General features: G+C 50.0%; 8 protein-coding genes across 9 annotated transcripts, besides 16 other annotated features; 3 read left to right on the forward strand and 5 right to left on the reverse strand.

Annotated features, from left to right (window-relative positions):
* Positions 1-259: 259 nt before the first annotated feature.
* Positions 260-302: a tandem repeat.
* Positions 303-682: 380 nt separating this feature from the next.
* EKO05_0002429 (LETM1 domain-containing protein ylh47) lies at positions 683-2,434 on the forward strand (the record flags this gene model as incomplete). The annotated part of the gene is made up of 3 exons (XM_038944102.1): positions 683-1,252; positions 1,300-1,578; positions 1,625-2,434. 3 exons carry the CDS (start codon positions 683-685, stop codon positions 2,432-2,434), a joined length of 1,659 nt encoding a protein of 552 aa, XP_038793095.1.
* Positions 2,287-2,323: a tandem repeat.
* Positions 2,435-2,846: 412 nt separating the features above from the next.
* EKO05_0002430 (uncharacterized protein) lies at positions 2,847-3,706 on the reverse strand (the record flags this gene model as incomplete). The annotated part of the gene is made up of 2 exons (XM_059635912.1): positions 2,847-3,559; positions 3,664-3,706. 2 exons carry the CDS (start codon positions 3,704-3,706, stop codon positions 2,847-2,849), a joined length of 756 nt encoding a protein of 251 aa, XP_059491895.1.
* Positions 3,070-3,120: a tandem repeat.
* Positions 3,707-3,967: 261 nt separating the features above from the next.
* EKO05_0002431 (nucleolar complex protein 14) lies at positions 3,968-6,481 on the forward strand (the record flags this gene model as incomplete). The annotated part of the gene is made up of 1 exon (XM_038947501.1): positions 3,968-6,481. The coding sequence occupies one exon, from the start codon at positions 3,968-3,970 to the stop codon at positions 6,479-6,481; it is 2,514 nt and encodes an 837-aa protein (XP_038793097.1).
* Positions 6,482-6,649: 168 nt separating this feature from the next.
* EKO05_0002432 (uncharacterized protein) lies at positions 6,650-7,035 on the reverse strand (the record flags this gene model as incomplete). Of its 2 annotated transcripts, none has more annotated exons than XM_059635913.1 (2): positions 6,650-6,811; positions 6,904-7,035. In XM_059635913.1, 2 exons carry the CDS (start codon positions 7,033-7,035, stop codon positions 6,650-6,652), a joined length of 294 nt encoding a protein of 97 aa, XP_059491896.1. The 2 variants fall into 2 exon arrangements, with proteins under 2 accessions (XP_059491896.1, XP_038793098.1); XM_038944165.1 differs by having other exon boundaries at positions 6,650-6,823.
* Positions 6,940-6,964: a tandem repeat.
* Positions 7,036-7,601: 566 nt separating the features above from the next.
* On the reverse strand, positions 7,602-8,768 carry EKO05_0002433 (CDC16 protein; the record flags this gene model as incomplete). The annotated part of the gene is made up of 3 exons (XM_038944081.1): positions 7,602-7,725; positions 7,774-8,537; positions 8,649-8,768. 3 exons carry the CDS (start codon positions 8,766-8,768, stop codon positions 7,602-7,604), a joined length of 1,008 nt encoding a protein of 335 aa, XP_038793099.1.
* Positions 8,769-9,424: 656 nt separating this feature from the next.
* Positions 9,425-10,965, forward strand: EKO05_0002434 (uncharacterized protein; the record flags this gene model as incomplete). The annotated part of the gene is made up of 5 exons (XM_059635914.1): positions 9,425-10,022; positions 10,197-10,413; positions 10,470-10,683; positions 10,725-10,868; positions 10,924-10,965. 5 exons carry the CDS (start codon positions 9,425-9,427, stop codon positions 10,963-10,965), a joined length of 1,215 nt encoding a protein of 404 aa, XP_059491897.1.
* A 2,365-nt stretch (positions 10,966-13,330) lies between these two features.
* On the reverse strand, positions 13,331-14,377 carry EKO05_0002435 (4-hydroxy-2-oxoglutarate aldolase; the record flags this gene model as incomplete). The annotated part of the gene is made up of 1 exon (XM_038947502.1): positions 13,331-14,377. The coding sequence occupies one exon, from the start codon at positions 14,375-14,377 to the stop codon at positions 13,331-13,333; it is 1,047 nt and encodes a 348-aa protein (XP_038793101.1).
* A 3,725-nt stretch (positions 14,378-18,102) lies between these two features.
* Positions 18,103-18,320: a mobile genetic element.
* Positions 18,321-20,166: a mobile genetic element.
* Positions 20,112-20,195: a mobile genetic element.
* Positions 20,166-20,583: a mobile genetic element.
* A 145-nt stretch (positions 20,584-20,728) lies between these two features.
* Positions 20,729-21,336: a mobile genetic element.
* Positions 21,332-21,494: a mobile genetic element.
* A 28-nt stretch (positions 21,495-21,522) lies between these two features.
* Positions 21,523-21,614: a dispersed repeat.
* Positions 21,585-21,614: a tandem repeat.
* Positions 21,615-21,790: a tandem repeat.
* Positions 21,791-21,818: a tandem repeat.
* Positions 21,791-22,388: a dispersed repeat.
* Positions 22,389-22,492: 104 nt separating this feature from the next.
* Positions 22,493-23,432, reverse strand: EKO05_0002436 (Deuterolysin; the record flags this gene model as incomplete). The annotated part of the gene is made up of 2 exons (XM_038943996.2): positions 22,493-23,072; positions 23,128-23,432. 2 exons carry the CDS (start codon positions 23,430-23,432, stop codon positions 22,493-22,495), a joined length of 885 nt encoding a protein of 294 aa, XP_038793102.2.
* A 2,122-nt stretch (positions 23,433-25,554) lies between these two features.
* Positions 25,555-26,850: part of a mobile genetic element that runs on past the window's edge.

A 26,850-nucleotide genomic window follows, 5' to 3' on the forward strand; every position in this document is an offset into this window, starting at 1 on the left:
GTGGGTGATGTGTGTTTGCGAGAGATGGGCGGAGTGCCAGAGGTGCCAAGGAAGGGTGAGCAAGTGCGAGCAAGTGCGGGTGCAGGTCTCGCAGCTGAGCGGGCGTCGTGGTCAAGAACAAGATCAAGGACAAGCAACGGCCGGCCAAGCGAGATGGCCAAGACGCCTTCTCCGCATCGCCGCACCGCGCATCGGAGCCAAGATGGATGTGCCGCCCGCAGCCTGTCGGCCTCGGCTGCTCAGGCTGGTCAGGGCGAGGCGTGGTGGTCTGGCGTCGTCGGCATCGGCGTGTCGGCGCGTCGGAGCTAGCGCGGGCCAAAGCTTCAGCCTTCAGGAACAGACGGGGTGGCAGCACAGCACCTAGTGGAACTGTGGAAGCTTGTGCTTGGAATCTTCCATCGCCGTTCGTGCCGCATTGCATCTTCATCCGCATTGCATCTTCATCCGCATTGCATCTTCATCCGCATTGCATCTTCATCCAGCACGCTCCTTCCTCACGCATCCCCACCACGCCCCCGGCCGACTGCTGCGACCGCTTTTTTGTACCTTGGCCTTCTTTGGCCTTCCCCCCCCCCCTCCCCTGTACCACCACCCAGCGCCTACCACAGTACTCCCTCCCTGTACATTGCTGTACACTCACCAGCGTCACTCCCTTCGCCCTGCCACCACCACTTCTCCTGCCATGTATGTAACGCGAACGGCCACCCGGGCAGCGCCCGCCGTCTTCAGGGCCGGCATGAGGACTGCTGGCCGCCCCTACCACCGCCCCATGCCCAAGAACGTCTCCGCAATCGCCATCCTCCTCCCCTACCGCTCCCTCCACACAGACCCATCGCACACCAGCACACAACCCACCTACCCCCCGCCCGGCTTCAACCCCAGCCAGGCGAGGAATCCAATCCCCGACAAGGAGCAGCAGGCCATCCGGGACAAGATCGCCACCCCTCTCGACAAGGACACCATCGTCCCCAAGACGGAGCCCACCGCCAACCCCAAGACGGTCGCCCAGGATGCACAAACCATGACCGAGCTCGCCTCGGCAAAGGCCACCGCCGACACCGAGGCCGAGAAGAAGGCCATCGCGAAGAAGGAGGAGGCGAAGAAGAAGCTGACCCTCTGGGAAAAGGTCAAGCACGAGCTCGCACACTACTGGGACGGCACCAAGCTGCTGGGCTTCGAGATCAGGATCAGCTCCAAGCTGGCCCTGAAGATGGCGGCTGGCTACGAGCTCACAAGACGTGAACGTCGTCAGGTAGGAATTCTGCACTCATTGGGTCGCGCTAGTACTCACACCCCCAGCTGCAACGCACCGTGCAGGACCTCGGCCGCCTGATCCCCTTCCTGCCCTTCGTCATCGTCCCCTTCGCCGAGCTGCTGCTCCCTGTCGCCCTCAAGCTGTTCCCCAACATGCTCCCCAGCACCTACGAGGGCCAGTCCTCCAAGGACGCAAAGGCAAAGCGCCTCCGCTCCACACGAAAGGAGGTCAGCGAGTTCCTGCGCTCGACGCTCAAGGAGACAGGTCTGCCCATCTCGGCTGAAAACGCGCAGAGGGAGGAGTTTGCCGAGTTCTTCCGCAAGGTGCGTCCAAGGAACGCAGTAACAAAGCAGTCGCTGACCAACCCAGGTCCGCACCACCGGCGAGAAGCCCACCCCCGAGGAGATTGTCAAGGTCTGCAAGATCTTCAAGGATGACCTGACCCTCGACAACCTGTCGCGCCCACAGCTCGTTTCCATCTGCCGCTACATGAACATCACATCCTTTGGCACCGACAACTTCCTGCGCTACCAGGTCCGCGTCCGCATGCGCCAGATCAAGCGCGACGACCGAGCGATTGCGTACGAGGGCGTCGACTCGCTGTCCGTTCCAGAACTCCAGACCGCCTGCGCAAGCCGTGGCCTGCGCACATACGGCGTCTCTCCCGGCCGCCTCCGCGACGACCTCCAGACTTGGCTCGACCTTCGTCTGAAGCACGGCGTTCCCTCCACCATCCTGGTCTTGTCCAACGCTTTCGTCTACGTCCAGGGCAAGGAGGCCGATGCCACTTCGCAGATTGACGCACTCGAGGCGGTCCTGTCCAGCATTCCCGAGGAGCTGTACCACGAGATCGAGCTCGAGGTCAACACGACCGAGGGCGCCGCGACCAATAAGCAGCGTCTGGAGGTGCTCAAGGAGCAGCAGGAGCTGATCGAGGAGGAAAACGAGCAGACCCAGTCGCACGAAAACAAGGCGAACGCATCGCCCAAGGACCACGAGGACATTGACGAGGACGATAAGCCCAAGCACGTCGAGGCCAAGGCGGCCGAGAGCAACGAGGCCGAGGCCAGCAGCGGGGACTCGGGCGCGACCCAAGGTAGTGCTGAGCGTGCCGAGCAGGACGAGCGCGCGAGGAAGGACGAAATGCCCGCGGACAAGGAGGAGGCGAAGAAGGAGTAGAAAAGTTTGAACTTTTGGAGACATTACTTTTGAGGCCATGCCTTTTTCAAGTCATGACTTGTTCGGAGCCAGGATACCTTCGAAATCATGACTCTTCTTCTGCCGTGTGTGAGTAGAAGCCGACCCAACGTCTTTCAGGACGTGGACAAAAAATACCCATAACCGCATAGACTGTACCTATAGGATGAAAAGACATACAATCTTTTCCCACTCGACTATATATGAGATGAAAAGACACTCAATTTGTTCCCGCTCGATTATATATGAGATGAAAAGAGACTCAATTTGTTCCCACTCGAGGCAGTCGTGCTCATCATCGTCAATGGCCATGTCAAACAACAGCCATATATATATTCCAATTCCAAACAGCACCGTAGGGGTATCACAAGTCGCCAAGCCAACATGGTCCAAATCAATACGCCACGCCATCAATCACCAACTCATTGACCTCCAAACTCATCACGCCCTCGCGATCGCGCATCCACACATCCCCCTCCCCAATCCGCCCCTCGCCCTCATGAATCACAACCGCCTCTCTCCGCCGCCGCCGCACATCCCGCTCCTCGCCCTCCACATCGCCGCCGCGCTCGCGGAACACACTGCTCGCCCACACACCTCCACCGAGCATCTCATCATCACCGTCACCGTCACCGTCACCGTCACCGTCGCCGTCACCGTCACCGTCAAAATCCATGTCCATATCCTCCCACACGCCCCTCCCCAACCCTCCATACCCTGCGTATCCATATCCAATCCCTGGATACCCAAACCCTGGACACGCAGCGCCAAAGCCCCTCAAAAGCCCCACAGCCCTCCTCGCTCTTCTCTTCACACTCGGCCTCTTGCTCTCCAAGTCGCGCAGCAGCGCGCGCCGCGCCCCGTCGTGGGCCGCGAAGCGCTCGCACAGGATCTTGGTCGCTGAGGTGCTGATTTCTGTGTTCGTGCTGGTGGAGAGCAGGAAGAGGGAGGTGGGGGATATGGCGTCGGCTTGTGTCGTTGCGGTGCTGGTGCCGGTGCTGGTGCTGGAGGTGGGCGGGTGGGAGAGCGGGCGGTGGATGGTGGTGAGGGTTTTGATTTCGCGGAGGGCGGTGGCGGTGTGGTGGATGGCTAGGTAGGTGAAGACGCCTGGAAGGTGGTTGGTGGTTAGTCGTTGTCGTGGTAAGGAAGAGATGGCGAGGGCTATGGGAGGAAGGGTTGCTGAGGGAAGGGGGAGAGGGAGGGAGATGTACCGAGACCGAGCCACAGGTAGTGGTCTGGGATGTTGGGCGCCATTTCTTTCTACAGACTTCGAGTCGAGTCCATCAATGCATGCCGTGTATCGTGGTCTTGCTGCTGCGCGTGGCTGCGGCGAGCGGTGATGCGCGGGGGGCAGGGGTCTGGGATGCTAGGATGAATGCGGAAGGCGGTCAGGCCCCACCGTGAACAATTTCTGGATGGCGGATCACCGACGTCCTCACGCTCGCACGGCGACTACCAGGCCCGTTTCCAAACTCACCCTCGCTTCGCCTCGCCTTGGGCTTGTTCGTGCTAGAAATGCCGCCCTCGCAACTCAAACGGCTCAAAGCCTCGCTGCGCGACCAGGGCCTCACCGGCCCGCAGAAATCCAAAAAAGAGAAGAAGGCACAGAGCAAATCCGCCGCGCACCAGGCGCAGAAAGCCTCGGCCCTCGCTTCGATCCGCGAGTCCTTCAACCCCTTCGAGTTCAAGCACCTCTCGCGGCCGCAGAAATTCGAATATGCAACCACAAATGCCAAGCCAAAAGTCCTCGGCCGGCCCGGCGTCACCAAGAGCGCGGGCGAGGAGACGCGCCGCAAGACGCTGCTACCGGAGATGAACCGCAAGAACAAAACGGGCGGGATTCTCGATCGCCGGATCGGCGAGAATGATCCCACCATGTCGCTCGACGACCGCATGATGGCGCGGTTCGAGCGCGAGCAGCAGCGCAAGCGCGGCGGGAACGTGTTTGATCTTGAAGACGGCGAGGGCGAGGTCGAGCTTACGCACGGTGGCCAGACGCTCAAGTTCGACGACGAGATTGGCGACGAGGACTACGATGCTGCGAGCGTCAGTGGCAGCGACAGTGAGGGCGAAGATGGATTTTTGAGGAAGAAGAGGAGGAGGGAGGACGGCGAGGAGGGAGTCGCCGAAGAAGACGGCGCAGAGGATATGCCTGAGCGCAAGAAGAGCAAGGCCGAGGTCATGAAGGAGGTCATTGCCAAGAGCAAGCTGCACAAGTACGAGCGACAGCAAGCCAAAGAGGACGACGAGGAGTTGAGGGAAGAGCTGGACAAGGATCTGAACGATGTCCTCGCCGCGCTGAGGGGCCACATCAACAAGAAGCCAGAGCCTGAGAAGGTCAAGGAGGTCGCGCAGAACGACTTCGGCATGAACGCCGACCGCGCTGCGCTGCTGGCCAACATGTCGCAGGCCGGCAAGGACAAGGAGTACGATCGCCGCGTGCGCGAGATGCTGCACGACGAGCGGTCGAAGCCTACCGAGCGCACAAAGACGGCTGAGGAGAAGGCCAAGGAGGAAGCCGATCGCTTGAAGGAGCTCGAGGAGAAGCGTCAGAAGCGTATGAGGGGCGAGCCCACCAGTGATGATGAAGAGCCCGCCAAGAAGCAGCAGGATGAAGACGACGACGAGGACATGTCCGACATCAACGATGACGCCGCCGAGTTCGGCCTTGCTGCGCCGCCAGCACCAGGGCAGAGCAGGCCTGTTGGTGTTGACGACGAAGACGACTTCATACTGGACGACGATCTCGTCGCTACTGACTCGGAGGCCGACATTTCAGACGAGGAGTCTGAGAGCGGCGCTGAGGTCGACGACACAATGGCTATGGACGAGGACGACGCCGACTTCCTGAAAGACGTAGTCGAGCAGCCCAAAGCCCAGTCCAAGGCTGTAAAGGGCGTTCTTACCATCGGCGCCGACACTACATCCTCCAAACTCGCATACACATATCCGTGTCCGCGCTCGCACGAGGAGCTTCTCGAGGTCTTCAAGAAGGTTGCGCCGGGCGACATCTCCACGGTCATCCAGAGGATACGAGCGCTGTACCATGCTGGTCTGAAGGAGGACAACAAGAACAAGCTCGCCGACTTTGCCTGTGCGCTGGTCGACCACGTCGCGTACCTGTCAAACCAGACGCCCGCAGCACCACTGGCAGTCACTGAGTCTATCATCCGCCACATCCACTCCATCTCGCGCTCGTATCCCGTGCAGATTGCCACGCAGTTCCGCAAGCACCTCAAAGCGTTCCAGCTCTCCAACCAGCCCACACCAGGCGACCTGGCGCTGCTGACGGCCATCGGCTCCATCTACCCAACCTCGGACCACTTCCACCAGGTCGTCACCCCCGCCGTGACCCTGATGGCGCGGTGGATGGGCTTGACCACGCCGTCATCTACCGGTGATGTCGCAACCGGAGCCTTCATCGGCGCGTTGTGCTTGCAGTACCAAACGCTGTCCAAGCGCTACATTCCCGAACTCATTCGCTACACATCGCTCTGCCTGCGCTCCCCGCACGCAACCAAAGCGCTACTGAGCAGCCACACGCGCAACATCCTCAGCGCAGCCGACATCTGGAGCGGCTCGCCTTCCTTTGTGGAGATCTTCAACCCCTTGCTCCCTGCCCTGCGTAGCGCCCACCTAACCTCCGCCACGCAGAACCTGCTCACGCGCCTCAACGCAGCCAAACTAGCTCGCCGCCCGCAGACGCTGCACTTCCACCGCCCGCTGCCGATCCCGAGCCGCATCCCCAAGTTCGAGGAGTCCTTCGACCCCACGAAGCACTACGACGCGGACCGCGAGCGCGCTGACGGCGCGAAACTGCAGAAGGAGTACAAGCGCGAGCGCAAAGGTGCCATGCGCGAGCTGCGCAAGGATGCGAATTTCATTGCGAGAGAGACGCTGCGCGAGAAGAAGGAGAAGGACAAGGCGTACGAGGAGAAGTACAGGAAGCTGGTGGCTGAGATCCAGGGCGAGGAGGGGTATGAGAAGAATGTGTATGAGCGGGAGAAGCGGAAGAGGAAGGGCAACTGAGGGGGTGGAGCAAGTCGTTAGTTGTGCAATACCCGTCTTCCACCCTATTTGAATCTCGTCTTCTGCGATTGCGTGTCGTATGCCACCACCACCTCAGAACCCTACCATGCCATGTCGAGCCCTCCCCCCTCCCCCAACACACCCTTTGCACCTCACAATCCTCCCCACCTACTCCCCCGCCTCCCTCTCAGCCAACCTCGCCTCCACCACCTCCAACTCGATCCTCAAAAACTGCCTCAGCTTCAAATCATCATCCATACTCTTCGACCGCTCCTCCGCCTCCATCCACTTATCGTGATTCCCCGCGTACTCCTCATGGCGTGTGAGCATCTGATCGAGTTGCTGGTCAGCCATTAGCGCCCCCCCCCCTCACGATGGATGTGTCGCGGGGGCTGACGGGAGAGGGAGGGGAAGCGGCATACCTTCCATGCGTAGAACCACAGGATGAAGAGACCCCAGAGCAGGAAGAGGAGGAGTAGGAGGGTGCTGGCGAGGTAGAAGGGCCAGGGCATCCGGGGGTTGCGGTGCGCGCAGTTGGGTGTGGCGCTTGGCATGGGTGTCTGCGGTGTGGAGGTTGTTGGTTGGGGGTAGGCGGCGTGGTGGGAGGGTTGCGGCCGCCTGAGTATGGCGTGCGTCGTGGTGCTTGCTGGTGAGGGTGTTGAGGAGGGATTGGGCGGGTTCAGAGGATGCTGCAGGTAGGCACTGCTTTGCGTGATGCGCTAGCTGGTTGGTGTTGTGAGGAAGGGGCAGCTGCGTCGACGCGTGGGCTGTGCTGGAAGGACGACTCAACTGCGCTCAGCATAGCAAAAACGCTGCCTCAGACGAATCTTCACTGGCGATATGGAGGAGTGCGTGTGGTGTTGTCATGGTAATGAAGCAATGGACGAGCCTTGCGATGCGGGCGTACGTTGATGATTTGTGGTAGTGAAGCAGGTGGGGTGAGATGAGTACGAAGGAAAGAACAATCAGATGAGGTGAGGTGAACCCAGCAGACGCAGAGCTCGTGAAAACAAGAAGCTGCTTCATTCAACTACCTGTTTTGTGTCATGCGGGGTATCGTCTAGTCGTGCTATCATAAATCATGGCTGTTGTTTGTTGTGGGTTTCAATGCAGCGTCCCTCTACTTCGCGTGGCTGACGATCTCTGCGTACATGTCCTCGGGGATCTGGCCGGAGAAGCTCACGGCCACATCGATAATTCTCCTGGCCTGAAGCCCGGGCAGGTTACGGAGGATCTGGTTGGGGCTGTGGGGTCGTTAGCAGCGGTCGTTCCAAGGTGTTTCCTGGACTTACCTGGGGCTGTTCAGAATCTCTCCGCGGATCAAGACGAGCTGTGCGACGATGCACAGGATGTTAAGATGTGGTCCATACGCGAACAAGAAGTCCCACAGCTGCAGAACCTCAGGCAGGGGAGGGGTGCAGGCGCACATGGTGAGCACCGAGGCGAAGGCGTAGATCTTTGCTTCCATGCGGTGTGCCATCAGGTGCTGGTACAGCTTGTTGTCAACCACCTCCAGCACTCTATCGACGAGTGCCAGCCCCTTGTGCACGCCTTCCATAGAGCCACGCACATAGCCTGGGCATTCCCGTGTGATGAGCTGCTCGAAACCAGTGAAAGCCTCGACCTCGCCCTTTGCAGCGTAGAGGAAGGGACCGCATAGCACGTTCATACCCTGCACGTAGCCAATCTGCTCGGCGTCGTTCGTCGTCGAAGCGTTCGTCTGCGTGCCGGGGGCAGTGCTGAACGAGTGCCGCGACATGATGGAGGTATCTGGGCTGCCTCCAAACTCAGACAAAGTTGGTGGGGACTGCCATCCGTTCACTCGCGCCTCGTGCGCATCGTTCAGCCTCCACGCGACCGCGTTCAGCACGCGCGTGATGCTGTTCTGAGTAACACGTCGCCGAAACAGGGGATCTCCCTGGAATGTACGGAAGGTGTCGTTCTGGATCTTGGCGTGCGCCGGCGATGCGCCTTGTCGGACGAGGTCGAGGTAAACATCGGTGCGCAGTGGGGGCGCATTGAGCATTATCAACCATACATAGATGCGCAGCTCAGACTACATCACTGAGCATTAGCAGCTGATCCCAGAAAGCAAGCTCAGACTCCGAAGAGTATATGTCGAGCGCGTATCCACAGCTTGTTGTGGTGTTTGTTGTGGGGAGCTCACCATGCCCTCGCTGTTGGCAGGTATGCCCTTTGTAAGGATCGAGTAGCGCAGTTCAGCCAGACCCTCTTCAGGGTTTTCTGAAGTGGCGCCCTTTAGCAACAACACGTCCAGGTTCGCCATTGTGCAGTGTAGTTGAGTGTCACAACACTGGTCATGTTAACGTCTGGCAATGCCGCTGCTAAAGTTGCACAGCGGACCCTGGTTTCAACTCGCGCACGACCCAGGGTTTCACCAACATCTCCTCCACATTGCGTCCCAATTAGACAGCTGACTTGGATACAGACGGCTAGTGATCAGCACAATGTAGCCTGGGTCGTTTACAAAATGGGCGCTGGAGGGTCAGCTTAGGATTCAGCCTGCTGCGGCCGAAAAGAAGAAAGTACAGCGAGGGCGAATTGCAGTGAGCGCTTGTCGCAGTCCAGACCCTGTCAAAACGGCTCTCCATGGAGAAACCACTCGAACTGGCGGAACATGCGTGCTGGTGTGCCACGTGGGAAAGCCTCTCAGACCTGGGCCTGGAACAGCGAGCTGAGCCGTTGCTGATTTGAGTCCACCAGCAACCACCATTCTCAGCTGTCGCTGGACCCACTTCCCATTGGACTTTCAGCTAAGCCTTCTAGGCGGGCTTCAGATTCTTCAGCCTGGCGTGCACAAATAAGTCAACAGTCTTATCCCTATCATGCTTGACGATAACGCCATATGGCTGACTACAAATACCCTTATTACGATGCTGCCCTTTCAACTACAAGGCCCCCATCTAAAATATCTACTCTATCATGGCAAAAGACGACTCATGTTCAGGAGCGACACGCTCCAACGAAGGTGACTCTCAAGCCGTGACACTGAAAGCCACCACTCTACTTGCTCTGCCAGCCGAGCTTCGAAACATCATCTGGGCATTGGTATTGGGAGACACGACATTCGATGTTAAGTGCAAAGTGCAAATCCCCTGGGGTACCACAATCACGAACATTACTGCCCAGACGAACAGCCTCGCACTGCTTCGAACCTGTCGCCAGATCCATTCGGAAACAAGGCTGCTCCCCTTCAGGCTCAACAAATTCCGATTCAGCAGTGAAGACGCATTCAAACCATGGCTTAGCAAGTTCGCCAAGACTCAACAGGCAGCCATAACGGAGGTTCATCTCGTTACCTGGAAGGCAAGGCACATGGTCGAGAGTCGAGGTTTTGTGCCTCGGAGGGTGGGCGACGTTTTCCCGATCGAGAAATTTGAAGGTCTTCGAACGCTTCGAGTTGAGGTCCGGTACACAGGCGTCGTTCGTGAATGTGACAAGTGGTCCTGCGATGGCTCAGAGCTTGAGGATACAGACTGCACTGAGCAGGAAGGCAGACTGAGGCTTCGATGGGCGAAACGTGACCCATGTTTGGTGGTCAGGTTCGAAAGAGTCGCGGTGTGAGGAAAAAATCATGGAGTGAGTGAGTTGGCGCCCACGAAATACCGATTCACAAACAGCTCGTCCTGAGAGGCTCTCTAGTGAGAGGTAGCGGAGTAAGAAGTCTCAGCAAGCATCCTGTAACACTCAAAAGCCATCGCGTATCTTCTCGAAGTTCTTCACATCATCATCACCATCACTAAAAGGGCACCGAAGAGGACCTCACTACGGCCCAACTCCAGGAACAGGGCTACTTTCGTCAACACTGCCTGGTCTCACGTCTTGAGGTCAAAGTTTGAGGCCCGCTCTCTCCGCCGGCTGAAGAACGGCTTGCTTGACGTTACCCGCATGTCTAGGAAACATCTGGACGCGTGAGTCCCCCCCAGCTGCAGTCTGTGTCATGGCTGTGGCCATTAAATATATGTAGAATGAGGACGAACTCCAAGACGCCGCTACTTCGACTACCACCGGAGGTCTGGAACCACATCTGGGAGTATGCGCTTGGCGGCAGAGTCCTCGATGTTGTTTTCGTCCAAAAACTCAGAGGTCGATGCATCGAAGAGAGGACATCGATTGCCCCTGGTATTTTTCCGTTGAACTCACATGCCCTTCTGAAAATCTTTCGACAGGGCTACACAGAGGTTGCACTCGTTCCCTTCGCAAGTAACGCGTTCCGTTTCAGGAGAGAGAAAGCGTCTGGTTCATCTCCAATGAGGAGCAAGAAGACCGTCTTGTCAAGGCAAACATCAATAAAATCACCAAGTACTTCAAGGAAGCTAAACTGGATGCTCATCTCGTGTTTGAGCACCTAAATAACTACATAAAAGTACGTTGGATTCTACTGAATTGTCATCCGGTTTATTCATGCTGACTTCACGAAGATGGCCGAAATCTCTCAGTTTGAAGGTGGAGATTCTGCATGAAGCTGGGCTATTGACGGGATCGTGAAGAGTGTGGATTGCCTCTTTCTGTTCTCGAAATGGGAATGTACAGGGCTGATACAAACTCTTACTTTTCAGCACAGCTCTAGGAGGTGTAACGATGTGAACCAAGTCAGGATGCCGAGGTAGGAGCCGCGTGCGAATTGCCCACAGAACTGATCACCTTCACTTACGCGTCCTCTCTCACCGTGAGCAGCGACGTAGCTTTTAATTTGGCGGATCTCGCTTAAAAGCCCACGACTACAATCACATACCCGGTCTTACCTACCTCCATTACTTCCGTTACTCACTCTTGAGCGCCGTCCACCATGGGGCCTCACAAGCCCCAGCCCGCGGTGACTGCAAGAACATCATCAAATGCCACGAGAGTCACCAGGAGCAAAGCAAAGAAGACCCAAAGCACGACAGCCAGCACCTCAGCGACCGCGACTGGACAAGACAGCACCTACCACGTCAAACAGTACCGGAACTGTATTCTCAACCTCGAAAAGACCCCAGCTTATCTCGTAGCTATGCAAGTATAAGCACTTTAGATGCTGGACTCGGTCGCTGAGTGTTTGGCAGCGCAAAGCGCAACGCTGCTGAGTCACCACTCCTCCGTCTGCCAGCCGAGATCAGAAACCAGATCTGGAGTCTCGCGATGGGTGGCCATCTCGTTGCCTTAGCGGGTGATAGATCTACGAAAGGCTGCGCAATTCAGTACCAGCGGGACTACTCTCGTGTTAAGGGCCCTAAACTCCTTGCAGCTTTCCATCTTCACGAAGTTAGCCGACAAGTCTACTCTGAAACAGTTCTTACTTCATATCAGGAAAACACATTCGTGTTTGGCAATACCCATATATTCACAAACAGCCCAGAGACACGGCTAATGGCCGCTCAGAGAAGGGCTATTACGAAGGTTGAGATCGGTTCCTTCGTTCTCCACTACTATCTAGTGGCGTGGAGAGTGACCCCTTCTGGACATCTAGAACGTGATAGGCTTGTTTTCAGGCTGTCAACGGAAACACTACCTAATATCCAGACCATCTTCGTGACAGCTGCAGCTGTTGAGTTTGTTCGACGCCACATGATAATACCCGAGTTCGACGGGAGATCCCGGAACGAGAAAGAAACCAAGGCTTGGATAATCAGCGTGCTAACAAAACAAGGAGACTGTATCGAGTTCAGGTTCGAAGGTAAATAGGGGGAAGGGCAGTTTACAGCTTCTGAATGCTGCTCTTTGGTGGCCGAGATGAGGCTCATCACATCATGTACCGTCATTTGGAAGGATAGTCAAGCAGAATTTTGCGTATAAAGAATCGTCGTACGTCCTCACTCTCATCATGGTGGACCCACTCACTCAACGCCCTTCCGTCTCGATTTGTCCAGTTCTTCTTCTCCGCATCGTTCCTTGTTCACCCCACTGACGTGTGAAGCCACGGTCACTCACGCGAACACTCACTTAGAATCGATATCTCACAGCATCGAAGCTCGCGCATCTCATTCAAAGTCACAGAATCCAAAGCCCTTCGTAATCTCAACCCAGCAGCGTCCAAATTGCGCTATCGAGCGTTACACACACAGTCTTTTTGATGTGTCGGAGAACCACAAGCGACTTCTTCGCCATACGTATAAGTCAGTCACCAAACAGATTTCCAGGCGAGATGCACCACATAGACTCGTACGCCCTACTGGGACTGGAGGCTCTTTGAACTACTGTTGACTTGAAGATTTTCATTTTGGTGAGGCTGAGGCCTTGAAGTAAGGTACCTCCTCTACTTACATGTCCCAAGAAAGGAAACAATTTGTGTCCCTTTGAACAAATGCGGATGCCTTGAATTTTATGCGTGCAAGTTATGATCGCACAACCTGTGCAATATTGCATGCTAAGGTTAATAGGCATGCCAAAGCCACTTCAGCGACAGAACATAATGACCGGCCTGTGTTCCTGTTCAGTTTTGACATCAGCATATTTTTCGTACGAAGACCGGTTCTGTACAGTGAAAGGCATATACAACGATTAAGCGTTTCCATGTCTGCAAATAGTCGTCCTGGTGAGGTCTTGCTAAAAATAAACCCTCGACTCTGATCTTCAAAAACCTTCTTAGAAGCATAAGAGCCTGCGTCACTCTGTGAGGCTGGAGCAATTCCACAGATGGTATCTAGCACACACACAACGCACGTTGCATGTTTCAAATGGTGAACTCCTGTGGTGTGATGTATGACAACTCTGATTGCAGGAACGCTAAAGTGCTACAAAAGACCGCCCACCGTTGCTATGCAAAAGCAATCAAACACATGTGATCGGAATTGTCGACACCGAGCCCGTAGCAAGCCTTATTGAAAGCCGCATGAACTGCAAAAGGGCTCACAAGGAGTTCTCAGTCTTCACAAGCTCATCGAAAGCCTCGCGCCACTTGTTCGTCTCCTCTTTGGAAGGCCTCGGAAGGGGCTTGCGAGCATAGCCTCCGTATCCAAAGTGGGCAACAAGGCCTGCCTTCGTGCCAATGATGCCTCCCTGAATCGCCGCCCAGTCTCCGCGGGCGACGATAGCCTGGAGCTTCTGAGCCTCCGCCAGCTTGCCAGCCTTGAACAATTCAACCAGCTTCACGCAAGTCTTTGGCGCGATGTTGGCCATTCCACCGATAACGCCGGACCCTCCTCCAACCAAAGTCTGCAGGGTAAAGTCGACGGAGCCACCCATGCACATGAAGCCCGAGCCGGAGCTGTAGACGGTCACAGCATCTGTAGCAGCAGCGACTCGGTTTAATTTGCCAGTGTTGCCGCAAGTAAGTTTGCAGCCGACGATGTTGGGATGTTGAGCCAGCTCAACAATGACGTCTGAGTTGAGATCCAGACCGGCGACGGCGCCGGGGTAGTTGTAAATTAGGATGGGAATTGGAGAAGCAGAAGCAACATCCCTGAAGAACTCTTTGACAGTATCTTTGGAAAACAGTCCCTGGTAGTAGGCAGGGGGAAGAACAAGAGCGTAATCTCCGCCAGCGGAGGCTGCTTCTTCACAAAGCTCAATACACTCTCTTGTCGATTGAACACCGCAACCGACAATGACAGGTATATGATGGAAACCGGCGTCGTCGAGGGCTTTGCGCGTGGTGCCGGTGATGAGATTGCGCTCCTTGTGAGACAGATGGACGGCCTCGCCATTGGAACCTTGCGTGGTAATGCCGGCAACGCCAGCTCGTGCGAGCCGCACAGCATGGCTTGCGACGGTCTCAAGATCTACGTCATCTGACGCCGGGTCGAAGAAAGCTATAGTGGGAACATAAATTCCAGCAACAAGCCTTCGGCTAGCAGAGTTGTTGCTCATAGTGTACGCAGTTTGCACAGGCTGGTAGGAACCGTCTGAATACGAGTAGCTGTCTGGGGTCGAGGGTGCGTCAAGGAGCGGTGACATGGTAACAAGGTTGACAGGATAGGACTTTTGTTGATTTATAGGGAACCTGATGGTTGCAGATCAAGGCGGAGATTTTTGACAAAGAACAACTCGGAAAGCAGCGCGACGAACGAAACAAATACGTCAATGGTAATTGTCTGACTGTCTACCGAGGATAGTCCACGTACTTATATAATGCAAACGGGGTATGGAGTATCGTTCCGATTGACATCCAAGTGTGGGGGTCCAGCTGACAGCTTGGTCAGTCTGGGATCTCGGGCTGAATAGGCAAAGGGATGAGCCCAGAAGCGCATCCGAGAAAGTTACAAAGTCAAAGAGGCGATGATCACCGCAGCCATGTCAGGTACGCTTGTTTGCACATAACCGGTTGGTACCAACAGTCCAATTGAGAAGGTGCATCGCATTGACTGCAGAGAAGTCTGCTTTTTTGCTGCCGACTGTGTAGCGGCAATGAGACGTCGGAACTTGGCCGGTGGTCGACAGCAAGGGTGCACGCCCAGTGACGATCTTTGAGACGCATGCTGTGCGCCTATAGGCTTATTATCGCCACCGCTCGTATGATCCGAAAGGCTGGCGAGCTCGAATGGGTGTTGGTGGATACCGTTCGGGGATCTTAGTGTGGGGGTGGGGAATGGTCAGTCATGGCTCCGCCACAGCGCCGCTTCGCATCATCTGATTCCGTACACGCATACTTTCCCATCCCCTCGTTCTTCATGCTCCCAGTCATCGTGCGTTCACTAATAGACCCATGCGGAGAAGTGGACGTAGACGGATGGGAAAAGAATTTGCAACGTGGCAAGGAAGCATCCAGGAAATGTTGTCACACGACCAAACAGCGTCACTACATCCCCGGTTGTAACTTGTACACGGTAAGCCAGACGAGTATTTCTCCGTATATCGCCTCCTCGTGAAAGGCGTTTGGCGTGTTGGGAAAACTTCAAGTGCCCCCATGTACTCAAGTTACGCTTCCCTATTTAGAGCCCCAGGAGCTTCTCTTGACCTTGTGTTACATTGACATAGATCACAATTTTGTACCTACTCCACACATGCACATAGCTACGCTATTTTTGGCCTGGACAGCATCGTGTACAGACACGCAGACTACTCCGCGTGACCCGATTACTACATGCTGCAATCCGGAGCCCGACACCAACAACGGCCGACGAACGCGCTGTACAGCAAGTACTACAGACTTCCACAGGTTTATCGACACTTGTCGTCAAGGAAACTACCTGTGAACCGAGGCAGTGGGACCATATTGCTTTTGTTACCAGATCTCGGGTCTGAGAAGTGTATATGGTACGGTGCCTGAATACCGGCGAATCTTGTTTTCGCCCCCCACGCCCGTAACCGGGGTGGTCCAAGAAGGGAAAGTCCACTTCGTTTTCCGTTGTGGGTCTTCAACGTCTCAACGTACTACAACAGGAAACTGATGCGTTCGGTTCAGCGCCAACGATGTCTGCTTGGCATGCGCTTTGCTTCCAGCTGGACGCTGCTGAAGCTGCAGTTATATCCAACCCACGGCGAGTTCGAATGTTCGAACTCCGGGCATAGCCTGAAATCAGCCAAGCAAGGTTCAACAACAAAGCTGATGTAAATCGTAAGCACCTCATTCACAGTCGCGCGCATGCACAGCCTCATCGTGGAATCGAGATACGAATCTGGACCGATGCTATTACCCCACACATTCGCATCCCAAGGTCCCCGCTTTCTCCCTTAATTCGCGCACGCTCCACCACAACATGCCGCTGCCTCTGTCATGCATGAGACGGCAGACCCAACAACGCCAGCAAACGCGACGGCTTCACTAAGGACAAGACGGGGTTGACCTCATTAGTAGACATGCGTATTCTACACCTTGATAGAGTTCCAGATGGAAAATTCAGTCACTCGAATAAGTCCAGTCGCACATGTGTATTCCAAGATGGCACTGTCGCCATCAACCAGACTAACTCAGCGTACACTTGGCGTGCACGATGCCAACAGCATTCGCGTCGAATCGTAAAAGTGTCGGTATCTATCTTGTCAACGGTGAGTTCTTGAAGACGTGCTTATCGCCGCGACGATTTGTGGAGCTTACCTATACATGGATCAACACATGTGGCCATCAGGTCGCCAGAGTCGTATGACCTGCTACTCATTCTTACCCATTGAGCTGTTGACCGTATAACAGTCGTACAAGACAGCCACCAGTGCAATTCGAAGTTGCATTCCGGCGTGGGGGCACAGTAAGATGTTGTTCGCCTGCAATAGCCGCAAAGTGCTCGGTAGATTGCTGAAGGTAAGTTTGCCACAATTCTTCTCGTGTCCGCCCAACGTGGCAAGTTATGGAGCCTCAACGTTTCGAAGCAACACGTTTGCGTGGGATGATCTAGGCCGGATTGCAAGAATAGCTCTACAAAGAGATTGCATGTGAGATGCCAAGTTTTGACGGATCACCTCAGTTTGACCTCACTTCAGGTCCATGTCTTGCAACGCAAATTGCCACTCAGCATGCTCATGTTATGCTGTTGTGAATCGACGTTGGTAACCACGACTCGTCGTGAAGTCATCTTACACCTACCTTTCTTCGGGGCATCTGTACTGGAAGAAAGCTCCAGGGTTTTTGGCGTGATATCTTGTCCTCGCGATCGAGCATGCCCTATGATGCGAATGTTTGACATCTTTTGGGCTCTAAAGAGTCTCTGAAGCATACGAGCTTTTTTTTTCCAGGATTTCAAAACTCTGCACTATTGACTGACAGTTCAATAGTAACACTGACTGGCTAGGTCTCTCTACTACCGTGCCGGATATAGTACCCTTGTCCTTTCCTTTGCAAGGTTCTACACAGATGCATCCTGGGAACATCCGAAAGAGTCTTCCGACATGAGAAGTCTCGACTGCTTATGTCCGCGGCCACGGAACCCAACCAAGCACATCTACGATGCTTACGCTGCTAAGCAGGTCAGCACGAACGCAGCATTTGCGACAAATTTAGGACACGGCGTTGTCAATCGCCAGCTTGCGGACAAGGACTCGTCCTGATCAAGAGCAAACCAGTAACATGCTTAAAGTTACGCTTGTGTTTCCTGCAAAGTGGGATCTTCACCAAAGTATGTTGATAATTACTCAAGGTGTTCGGAAACATGCTCCATGGGAGTTGTATAGCGGTACGACAATGATTCCGTGATTTCCACCAATGAGCAGTTATCAACAGAGCTGCTCGATATAGCTTCCTGGTCGTTAACATCATACAAATGTACCCAGTAGTCTGTACAAATTGCGGGGGGCTAAACACTGCTATGCTAAGGCTTAACTCGCAATGCCCATGTTGCACATTATGCGTTTTTGAAGCCCCTTGGCAGTGTGATTGATTGAAATTCAGTAACGAAGATGCTCTGATATGTATCGACCTTGATGTGAAGAACAAGGTAAAGCCGTCTTATTATTAGCGGTGCACGATCAGGAATACATTTGTTTTGCTCTCCTTACCACTTCTCTCAACGCCCCCATCTTCTTTCCTGCCTTCTCACCATCCGTAAAAACATCTTCCAGAGTTCTCAGATCTTGTTTCGCTACCTTGCCGCCTTGATGGAAGGGATTGAACTCCGCTTAGTTTAATGACTTCGCCCCTTCGACAAGCGGCTGATTCAATCTCTTTGTAGCCCAGCTGCCAATAATCAAGGAGATAAACCAGCCGACCACCCAAAGCGGGGTAGGTTGAGGTTCTCGGATAGGACGCGCAGAGAGATAATCTAAAATTTTGCGTCTCTAATTGCTTAAAATCTATTTTCTAAGAGCTAGGTTATGCGCTTTATTAACTAGCACTCTATTAATCTTATCTTATGTTACTCTACTTGTATAGATTGCTAGTGTTATAACGCTAACTCCTACAATAAATATAAGCTCTATTTTAACCTGCTACAGCACAAGATTACTAAATACTTTATTAAGCCTTACTACATAACGTAAGCGGTAAGCGAGTCGCTTAGGCAAGCGAGTCGCTCACCTTTTCAAGCCTTAGACCTTTGCAACACTATAACTCAACACCACAACGTCGTACTGTAGCTTATAGTACGTCAAATTAATCTAATTAGTCTACAGTATCTTTCTTACATGTGCGCTTGTTGTGCCCTGCCTCACCACACCTCCCACAGCGTTGAGAACCCTGTCCACCACCACCCGTTCGCATCCTCTCCTCACGCCTCTCAGCCTTAACTAGCGCATCAGCATCCCTACGCTTAACTATCTCCTCTGCTTCTTGCTGAGATAGGGTCCTACTATGCTAGATCCGCTTCTTTTTACGTGTTTTACACTCAGAAGCAGCTTTATTTGCTGCTTAAAGCTTAACTATCTTAGCTGCTATCAGCACCTGGGTATACACTATTATTTCAGCTCTCTTTTAAAACTGCTGCACTATCTTACAGATTAATTCTGTTAATAAACTTCTATATTCCCTGATTCTCTTTAATATCAGCGTTGACTAAGCTCTAATTTCAGCAGCGTTGCTTGGTGTTTTAGGTTGCCAGGGGGTAGGCCCTGGTAGAGGTGGTGATGGCGTACAAGGCTTTACTTCAAGCCTTAATAGCACTACCTCTAGGTTATCTGGAACTAAGCCTGTTGCTTAGAAGCTTAATTGAATATTACTAGATAAGAACGCCTTATTAAAAACCTAATTAAAGGCAGCTAGGAACGCTTTCTTGTTAATGTAGGTAATGTAACAGTTTGCTAAGACATTAATTTCCTTCTTATACGCCTGCTTTAATAGGGTAAAACACTCTATATTAAGTGGCTGTAGGATGTAGGAGGTGTAAGGAGGCATACAGAGAGTAATAATCTTACTCTTCTTATATAGATTCTAGAAGGTAAGTAACTTATAGCTCTTATGGCCATTAATAATCAGCAGCTAGTGGCTACCTACTGTCTAGGCTGTTATATGCTAGATAAAGTGCTTTAGCTACTCTAGGCCTAGTTTATTTGTTGTCTAGCCATTCTTGCTAACACTAATCTGCTAATCCTTTAGGTTGTAATACTAGGCTTAGTTGTAGTTCTTTGCTTTAAAGATAATAAAGGGTGGGATAACCTACCCTATAGCATTAATTGCAGCAATTAACGTTGCCTATTTACAGTTGCTAGGCTGGACCTGTAATGGTCTAAGACGCCTCTTAGACGCAGTTACCACCTTAACAGACCCCCTAACACCTATCTAGAAGCTAGTCTTGTTAAAGTTGTAGGTATCTTTGTCTAGGATACTATACTTAGCTTTAACGTTACGTATAAGGTTAAACTAGGGGCTAATAATAGCTAGGTTGCTGTATAGGACTCTCTAGTAATCGCGCTATCTATTTATGTAAGACTTAATCTTAGGCTTCTAGCGTATAAGGTTCCTAGCCTATTTTTCCCTAACCTAGCTACTATAACAGGCAGCTAGTAGTTAATTAGCTATTTTATATATGTAGCTAAGTATAGAGGCAAAGCCTTATGCGTTAAGCTTCCTTATATATTATATAATTATGTCCTCTTTAACCCTAGTAAGCTAGGATAAGTTAGGATAGGAATTGCGTTGTAAGGTGGTTTTAGCGCGTTAGTTAGAGAGGGTCCTTTAAGGAACGTTATAGATAGCAGCAGCGCGTCGCTAGCTTAGCAACGCGTTAGATTTTATAGCTTAGATAGCAAGGACTATCCTATCCTCACAAGAAAGCAATTTAAGATCAGGTTGTTAAGACATTAGATGAAAGGTTAAAGGAGGTGTGATCTTAGCAAAGGTGAGCAACTCGCTTGCCTAAGCGACTTGCTTACCGCTTACGTTATATAATATTAATAAGAAGGGCTCTATAATTAGAAAGATAGTTAAAATAAAATATGTGTTTAGTAAGCGTATATAAATAAAGGGTAAGGTTAGAGACTTAATAGTAGTTAGTAATAGAGATTAGCAGACGCTTATAGCGTGCAAATATGCTAATAGTTAGTGTTACTACCTAGGCTTATCTACACGTTAAAGAAAAGCAACATTAAATTAGACTAGGTAGCTAAAATTAAGCTAGGGGTATACTTAGTAATAGTAACAGCGTTAGCCTTAGGCTGGTTAAATAGCAATATAGGCCTTACGTGGCTTAAGCAGGTGTTTAATTGCTACACTAAGGAGAAAGCTTAGAGGAAGTAGAAATTATTATTACTAGATGGCTATAGATCCTACGTAACAATAGAATTGTTAGATGGTATAATGAATGTGTAATGAGGTAACTTAATAATATTAATGATTGTTTTTTATGTTCCTGTTCCCCTATGTTCAGTAAGATTCAGGTTCTTTGCTAGTGTGCTAAGCCTATTAGTCCTTACTCGATTGTACAGATCCGACCTTACTAGAGCTTGTTCTATCTAATAAGAATTTATTAATTACTATAATAATAACAAGATACTCCTAGCTGTGTTACCTCCTTACTTAACCTAGACGCTCTAGCTGCTTAATGTAGTACTGTTTAAACCTCTATTAACAGCATACTTAAAAGGAGTTATAAAAGAGATCTAGAAGTCTTAAAACTAAATAATTATTAAGAGAGCAGACTTCTTTTAGCTCTTCTATTAGGCGTAGATCTCTAGCTTTACTAAAAAGCTAATACTTAAGACCTTTAAAGCAACAGGTATCTATCTACTTAAATCTAACGTTATTCTTAATTGCTTTACTAAAACACTAGAGAGCTTAGATTTAGATGGTACGTTATTATCTGCTTATAGCAACAAAGACTAACTTTAAATAGAGATGTTGTTGTAGAGGATTGCTAAAGATAAGAGGAAAAAGAAGGTAAAAAAGATAAGACACTTAATCTACTATATCTTAGTAAAGGCCTTACTCCTCTAATATAAGATAGATAGCCTTAAAAAGATTATAAAGAAGTAGAAGAAGTATAAAAAGAAGAACATAGCTTTAGATTTACAGCAGCAAAAGTAGTACTATAGTAGTGCTATTTTCTAGTTACTAATTAATTAGTTAATAAGTTTAACGTCCTGTGTAAGTCTAATACTATATAATACAAGAGCAGTTAAGCTACTCTAGTAATTTAAGGAGTGTGTTTTTTTAAGGGGATAGTAAATGTGTGTTCATAGTACAATAGTAAGGGCCTATGCCCTAGGTTGTTAAGAAGAGCTGTTGCCCTGTTAGATTAGGGTTGTGTAGAACTATCCTACAAGTAGGTAGTTCTAGCGTTTATTCTTTATTGTCTATTGCTAGCTATTACTATTACAGTAGACAGTCTTCTTATTGTTGTTGTTGTTGTTGTTGTTGTTGTTGTTGTTGTTGTTGTTGTTGTTGTTGTTGTTGTTGTTGTTGTTGTTGTTGTTGTTGTTGTTGTTGTTGTTGTTGTTGTTGTTGTTGTTGTTGTTGTTGTTGTTGTTGTTGTTGTTGTTGTTGTTGTTGTTGTTGTTGTTGTTGTTGTTTGTTTAACTATTACTATTACTAGTAGTAGACTGCTAGGGGTGTTTAAGCTATTACTTAGTTAATTTTGTCTAGGTATAGGAGGTTAGTATAGCTAGTTATAAAAGGGGTATTTATATAGGTTGTAAGTAGGTATATAGACCTGCTACTTTATTAAGGCAGTAGGTATCTATAGGCCTAAGGAGAGAGCTATTACTTTGTTAATATAGTGTTTATATTAGGGGTAGGTTTAAGCTATTGCTTAGTTAATTTTATCTAGGTATAGGAGGTTAGTATAGCTAGTTATAATAGAAGAGGGTATTTATAATAAAGTAATAGCTGTGTAGCACTTACTAGGCAGGCAATAGCTATAGCTAGGAGTTCTCTGTTTGTTATGCCTTTAACTAGTCTAAATCTTTAAGCGCACAGGCTATTGCAGAGATTTTATCTTAACTAAGACTAGATAACCACTCTGTTCAGCTTACAATAGCCAGCGCGCCTATTCTAACACCTACACTACAAAACAGGCGCTAAAAATAGATATTAGGAAGGCATGTTTGTAATATTGGGATAAAAAATTAATAGAAATTAACCTTTCTCTAACTATGAAAAGTTGGTGTTTGGTGAACCAGGCTGGTGAAAATATACTTCAGTTTGCGCAGAGAACGTAAGATGCAAAGCAGCACGATGTATCAATATGTGAGACATTTATTCAACCGGGCCATTTAACCAACAGTACAACCACCAAGCCTGACGCTCTCAGCATACATCTCATAAGTGTCTGCGTTGTCTGCTGCCGCGCTTGCACTCAGCTTCTGCGCCGCGACATATCCATATGCGTGGTCATTGGTACCGTACAGATGAGTCATCTCGTGAAGAACAGCGCCCGCCTTGTCGTAGTCATCGTTCGAGCACTTAGGAGCAAGCACTGGGAAGTCCCAGAAGCCATTGTTAGCGCACGGAATGATGACGTTGTCGTCGGGTACCGTGTACAAAAGTGCAGAGCCGTCGGCGCAGCCGTCATAGGTGTCTGTGCAAGATATTTTTGGTGAAGTTTTCTGCACGTTGTTGACGTCTTGGTAAATAGTTCTGACCTTAGACTGAACTGAGGTCGACTTGAACCAGGTTGTGAAATAGTCAGCTGCGGTGCCGGCGGCGGTGTAAGCGGCGCCGGCCATGGAAATGGCGTCCGAAACACTAGTCTTGAGTGTAGAGGTCTGCGACGCTGAGCACGAGGAGTATGTAATAGCGCGCTTCTGGATGCGGGAAGTAAAAGCCTCTGAGGGCTTGCTTGAGATGTGTTGCCTGAAGAGCAAATTTTAGTTTTTCCCCCTGGTTACAGTGAGAGGTCAAAGCGTACTCAGCTACAACTCTCTGGTCTGGAGCTACTTCGACGGAGTCGGTTGTCTGGTCCGCACAGAACGAGAGACCGTTGAAAGCCGCCGGAACTTCCTCTCCTGTGGAATAGCGGAAGCCTTGGATAGCAGAAACCTTGGCTTGTTTGATACCCTTGAGCTGATAGCTCTTGGCTGCGTTGACAGCTACTGTGACTGTCTCTCCAGCCGCGATTTTCTGAAAGCTGGCAGAATTGAGACCCCTCTTTTTGTAGTTGACATAAATTCCTTGGAAAGGCAGAGAATTGCCAGCTGTTTTGATGTTTAACATGCGTTTTAGAAGAAATGGAAGTGGTTTGGGTAAGCGCACCTGCATCAGCTACCAGCAAGTCTTTAGTTGCATGAGTACTGAAAACCGTGTTTCCCTTAAACACCTGAAGCGTTTCGTTTGCAGTATTGGTGATGTTAACGTTGACAATGTGACTGTCAGCATCAGCAATTGAGACCGAGAGAGGGCAAGCCGCCAAAGCCGCGCCAGCAAAAAGAACGACCGAAGATGTTTCAGTACGCATGACGATAAGCGTTGATGTGAAGGTTGAGAAGGTACAGAATATGTGCTGAGTGCATCTAACATCGAGGACGTATTCTACATTTAAGTACTGTGGTTGATCAATGTTATCGATGTTCTACTATTTTACGGTTCTTATCAACGTCAGGGTAGAAGTGGATTATCGCGGAGAATAGACTGCTATAAGAAGATGATCAAGCTTTACTACAGTCTTGTGTCGAAGCTTGGTAGGTCTTAGCCGAACGCTTCGGCCTGCCAAGCTGTCTTGGGCAGGTGCTCGACAAAGTGGATGCCATGAATTCTCCGGAAATGCTTCATAGTCAAATATTGTAGTTGCACGTTGGCAAATGATGCGAGGGCGGCACTCCAAGCAAACGTTTGTCCCGTTATTAACAGGGCTGTACACGGTAGAGTTGTGTGCGGCGCTATGGCAGTTTAGGAAGGTTCCCGGAAATCTGGACAAATCGGGAAAGACAATAACTAATCTAACCCACAAAGCACGTACAGCTGTTGTACGGGACTGAGTATAGCGCTAGGCATAGATTGTCTGCCAGAGGTTAGACCAAAGACTGTCTTGTTTAGGATAAGGGCGCCTAACAAAGAGTTCTAGACCACAGTTCTTATTTTGGCATGCGAAAGTGCAGATCTCGAGGCTCTTTGCCAAGAGTAATCACTGATTGTTAGATGGAGGGAAAGTGTCAGACCTTCTACAAAAGGGTGTTCTGCAGCAAGGAAGAACTTAAAGGATATGTCTTCAGCATTTCAGATCAAAATTGTAATCAATTACGTTCCTTTCTCGAGTACTTAGTAGGTGGGAATAGGATCTATCGAGATACTCATGACAAAACCGTTTAAAGCCTTAAAGCAAGGGTATCTTACGCCTGACACCTCCAGAGCTGAAATTCGCGAGATTTGAACAATTTGCCGGTACACACATGATGCAACTAGCTGCTTCAGCTCCTACGATCGAATAATCTGTCGGATCATCTCTCCTGCTTTCGAATCTACGGCCGTCTACCTTACGCTTAAGCACATCGTCCTCAACCTTGTTAAAGGCTGGCCTAGAGTGCAGCCGGGTGGTACACGTAGATCTCTATCGGCTGAAGTTTATGTCCCTGGTGTTCAGGGCGGTAGCGGTGAGCCCTTCAAGCTCTAAGCTGCAGGATGTTGGCACTGATCTAATGCTTGCAGAAGTTATCTCCCAAGTTGTATGTCACTTCTTCCTCTTCAGCTACTTCCTGGGCGAGTACGGGCTTATTACCACTGCAATGGATCTGTCTTCAGATTCATGACACTTCTACACAACACCAAGGTTAGTCTCTTTCTTGCTGCTGTTATTGAGATTTATTTGCTTAGCACGCATACCGCATCTTTAATCTTTCTAGAGGATAGAGGGGTGAATTTATAAGGGGCCAAGTGCAATTCATCGTTTTTGTAGGTGCTAATAAAATGACTGCTAAGTTAATTCTGATTTTATCGATCTCGGGCTACGACTTCCTTCTTCTAGTAGGAAGAACCTCCAGATTTCCACTAGGGCTAATTGCTACGGTTTAATGCTGATATAAGAACAGGCTCGACGTAGAAGATAAGACAAGGATCAATGCCGCCGTCCTCACAAGTCACGATCTTAACCTTGTTGATTGAATTTGCGCTGCCCAGTTGTTTGTGGCACTGGAGAAGGAAAGAGGCTGCGCCTAGACTGTTCGGAAAGCCTGCATCTCCTATCATGTCAAAGTCTGTCCCGGGCCATGGCTGCACCTCATCTACATCGGCCTTTTCCAATGCATTCTTGATGACTTCTTCCGCATCTTCGTAAAAAATGTTAATTGACATGAAATTTTCGATCTTCTAGCTGTCAACAGCCAGATCGGAACTGGCACGAAGCTTATTTGATTTGATTTGTAAGTTTAACGTCCTGTGTGAGTCTAAGACTATATAAGACGAGAGCAGTTAAGCTACTCTAGTAATTTAAGGAGCGTGGTTGTAAAAGGTAGTAAATATAGGTTCAGAGTCCTGTAGTGAGAGCCTATGCTCTAGGGGGTTAACAGCATTTTTTTTTAGGTGTCTGTTGTTTGTTGTAGGTACCACTTGCGGGTGCCTATTCTAGTGTCTGAAATAAAAGCTAGAGTAGCTAGAATTCCCTAGGTTGTGTGTAGTAGTAGTTGTATTAAGAGTTGTTGTCCTTATAGGTTATCCTGCATTGTTTTTCTTACTTGTTTGTATTCTTTACAGCTAAGTAGGAGGTATTAAGTTGTTTATGTGTAGCTGCAGATACATCTGTTACTATCTACCTTCTGTAGGTTATAGAGGTATGCTTTATTATATCTATGTCCTAGTTTTAGTTAGTAGTAGGCACTTGCTATCTCTTGTTTAGTATTTTTAGGTAGTTTTATCCTATTTGTTAGTCCTAGCTAGTATTTTGCTGCGTAGGTGTCTGTTTTCCTTAGGATTACTTTAGCTTTATAGGTAACTAGTTTGTAAACCTATTTGTCTGTTATAATAGCTATTACTTAGATTCTAGTTATAGCAATGCTTGTAGCGTTAGAGGTAGGCCTCGTTTTTATTGCTTCTTTTGCTAGAAGGTCTGCTTTCTTATTTCCTGTAATGTCTTAGTGGCTAGGGGTCTATTTAAGGCTTTTTGTGGCTCCTTTATCTTTAATAGTTTTAGCTGCCTTTATATAGCGTATTTGCTAAGCCTGTCTAGGCTTGTTTAAAGGAGTTTTTAGTCTTAGGATAGCTGCCTAGTTATCTGTAAAGACTTAGACGTCCTGTCCTATAGTAGCTATAGTAGCTACAATTTTAAAGCCTCTTATTATTCCTTCTAGTTCTCTGTTATATATAATTTAGCCTTTACTAATATTATAGTTTATAGTGTAGATTTCCTTAGGCTCTTAGTTGTAGTCTAGGACTGTAATTCCTACTCCTATCCCTAGGCCTCCCTCTACAGAGGAAGCGTCTGTGTAGATAGCTAGTAAATTACTTCCTACTTTCTATAGCATCTGTGTTTTGTGTGCTTTTACTTCTTCTTCTTTTAGTAGTTTTAAGATTTTAGTTTAGTATGCAATAGCCTTATTCTAGGGGTAGAAGTAGAAGTCTTTTAGTTTCTCTTCTCTTGTGCTAGGTATAGCTTTTTCTATAGACTATGTAATTTGCATAAGCTATGTAGGAGGTCCTATTCTTA

Source organism: Ascochyta rabiei, chromosome 3 (genome assembly GCF_004011695.2).
Source record: "Ascochyta rabiei chromosome 3, complete sequence".
Lineage (NCBI taxonomy): Eukaryota > Fungi > Ascomycota > Dothideomycetes > Pleosporales > Didymellaceae > Ascochyta > Ascochyta rabiei.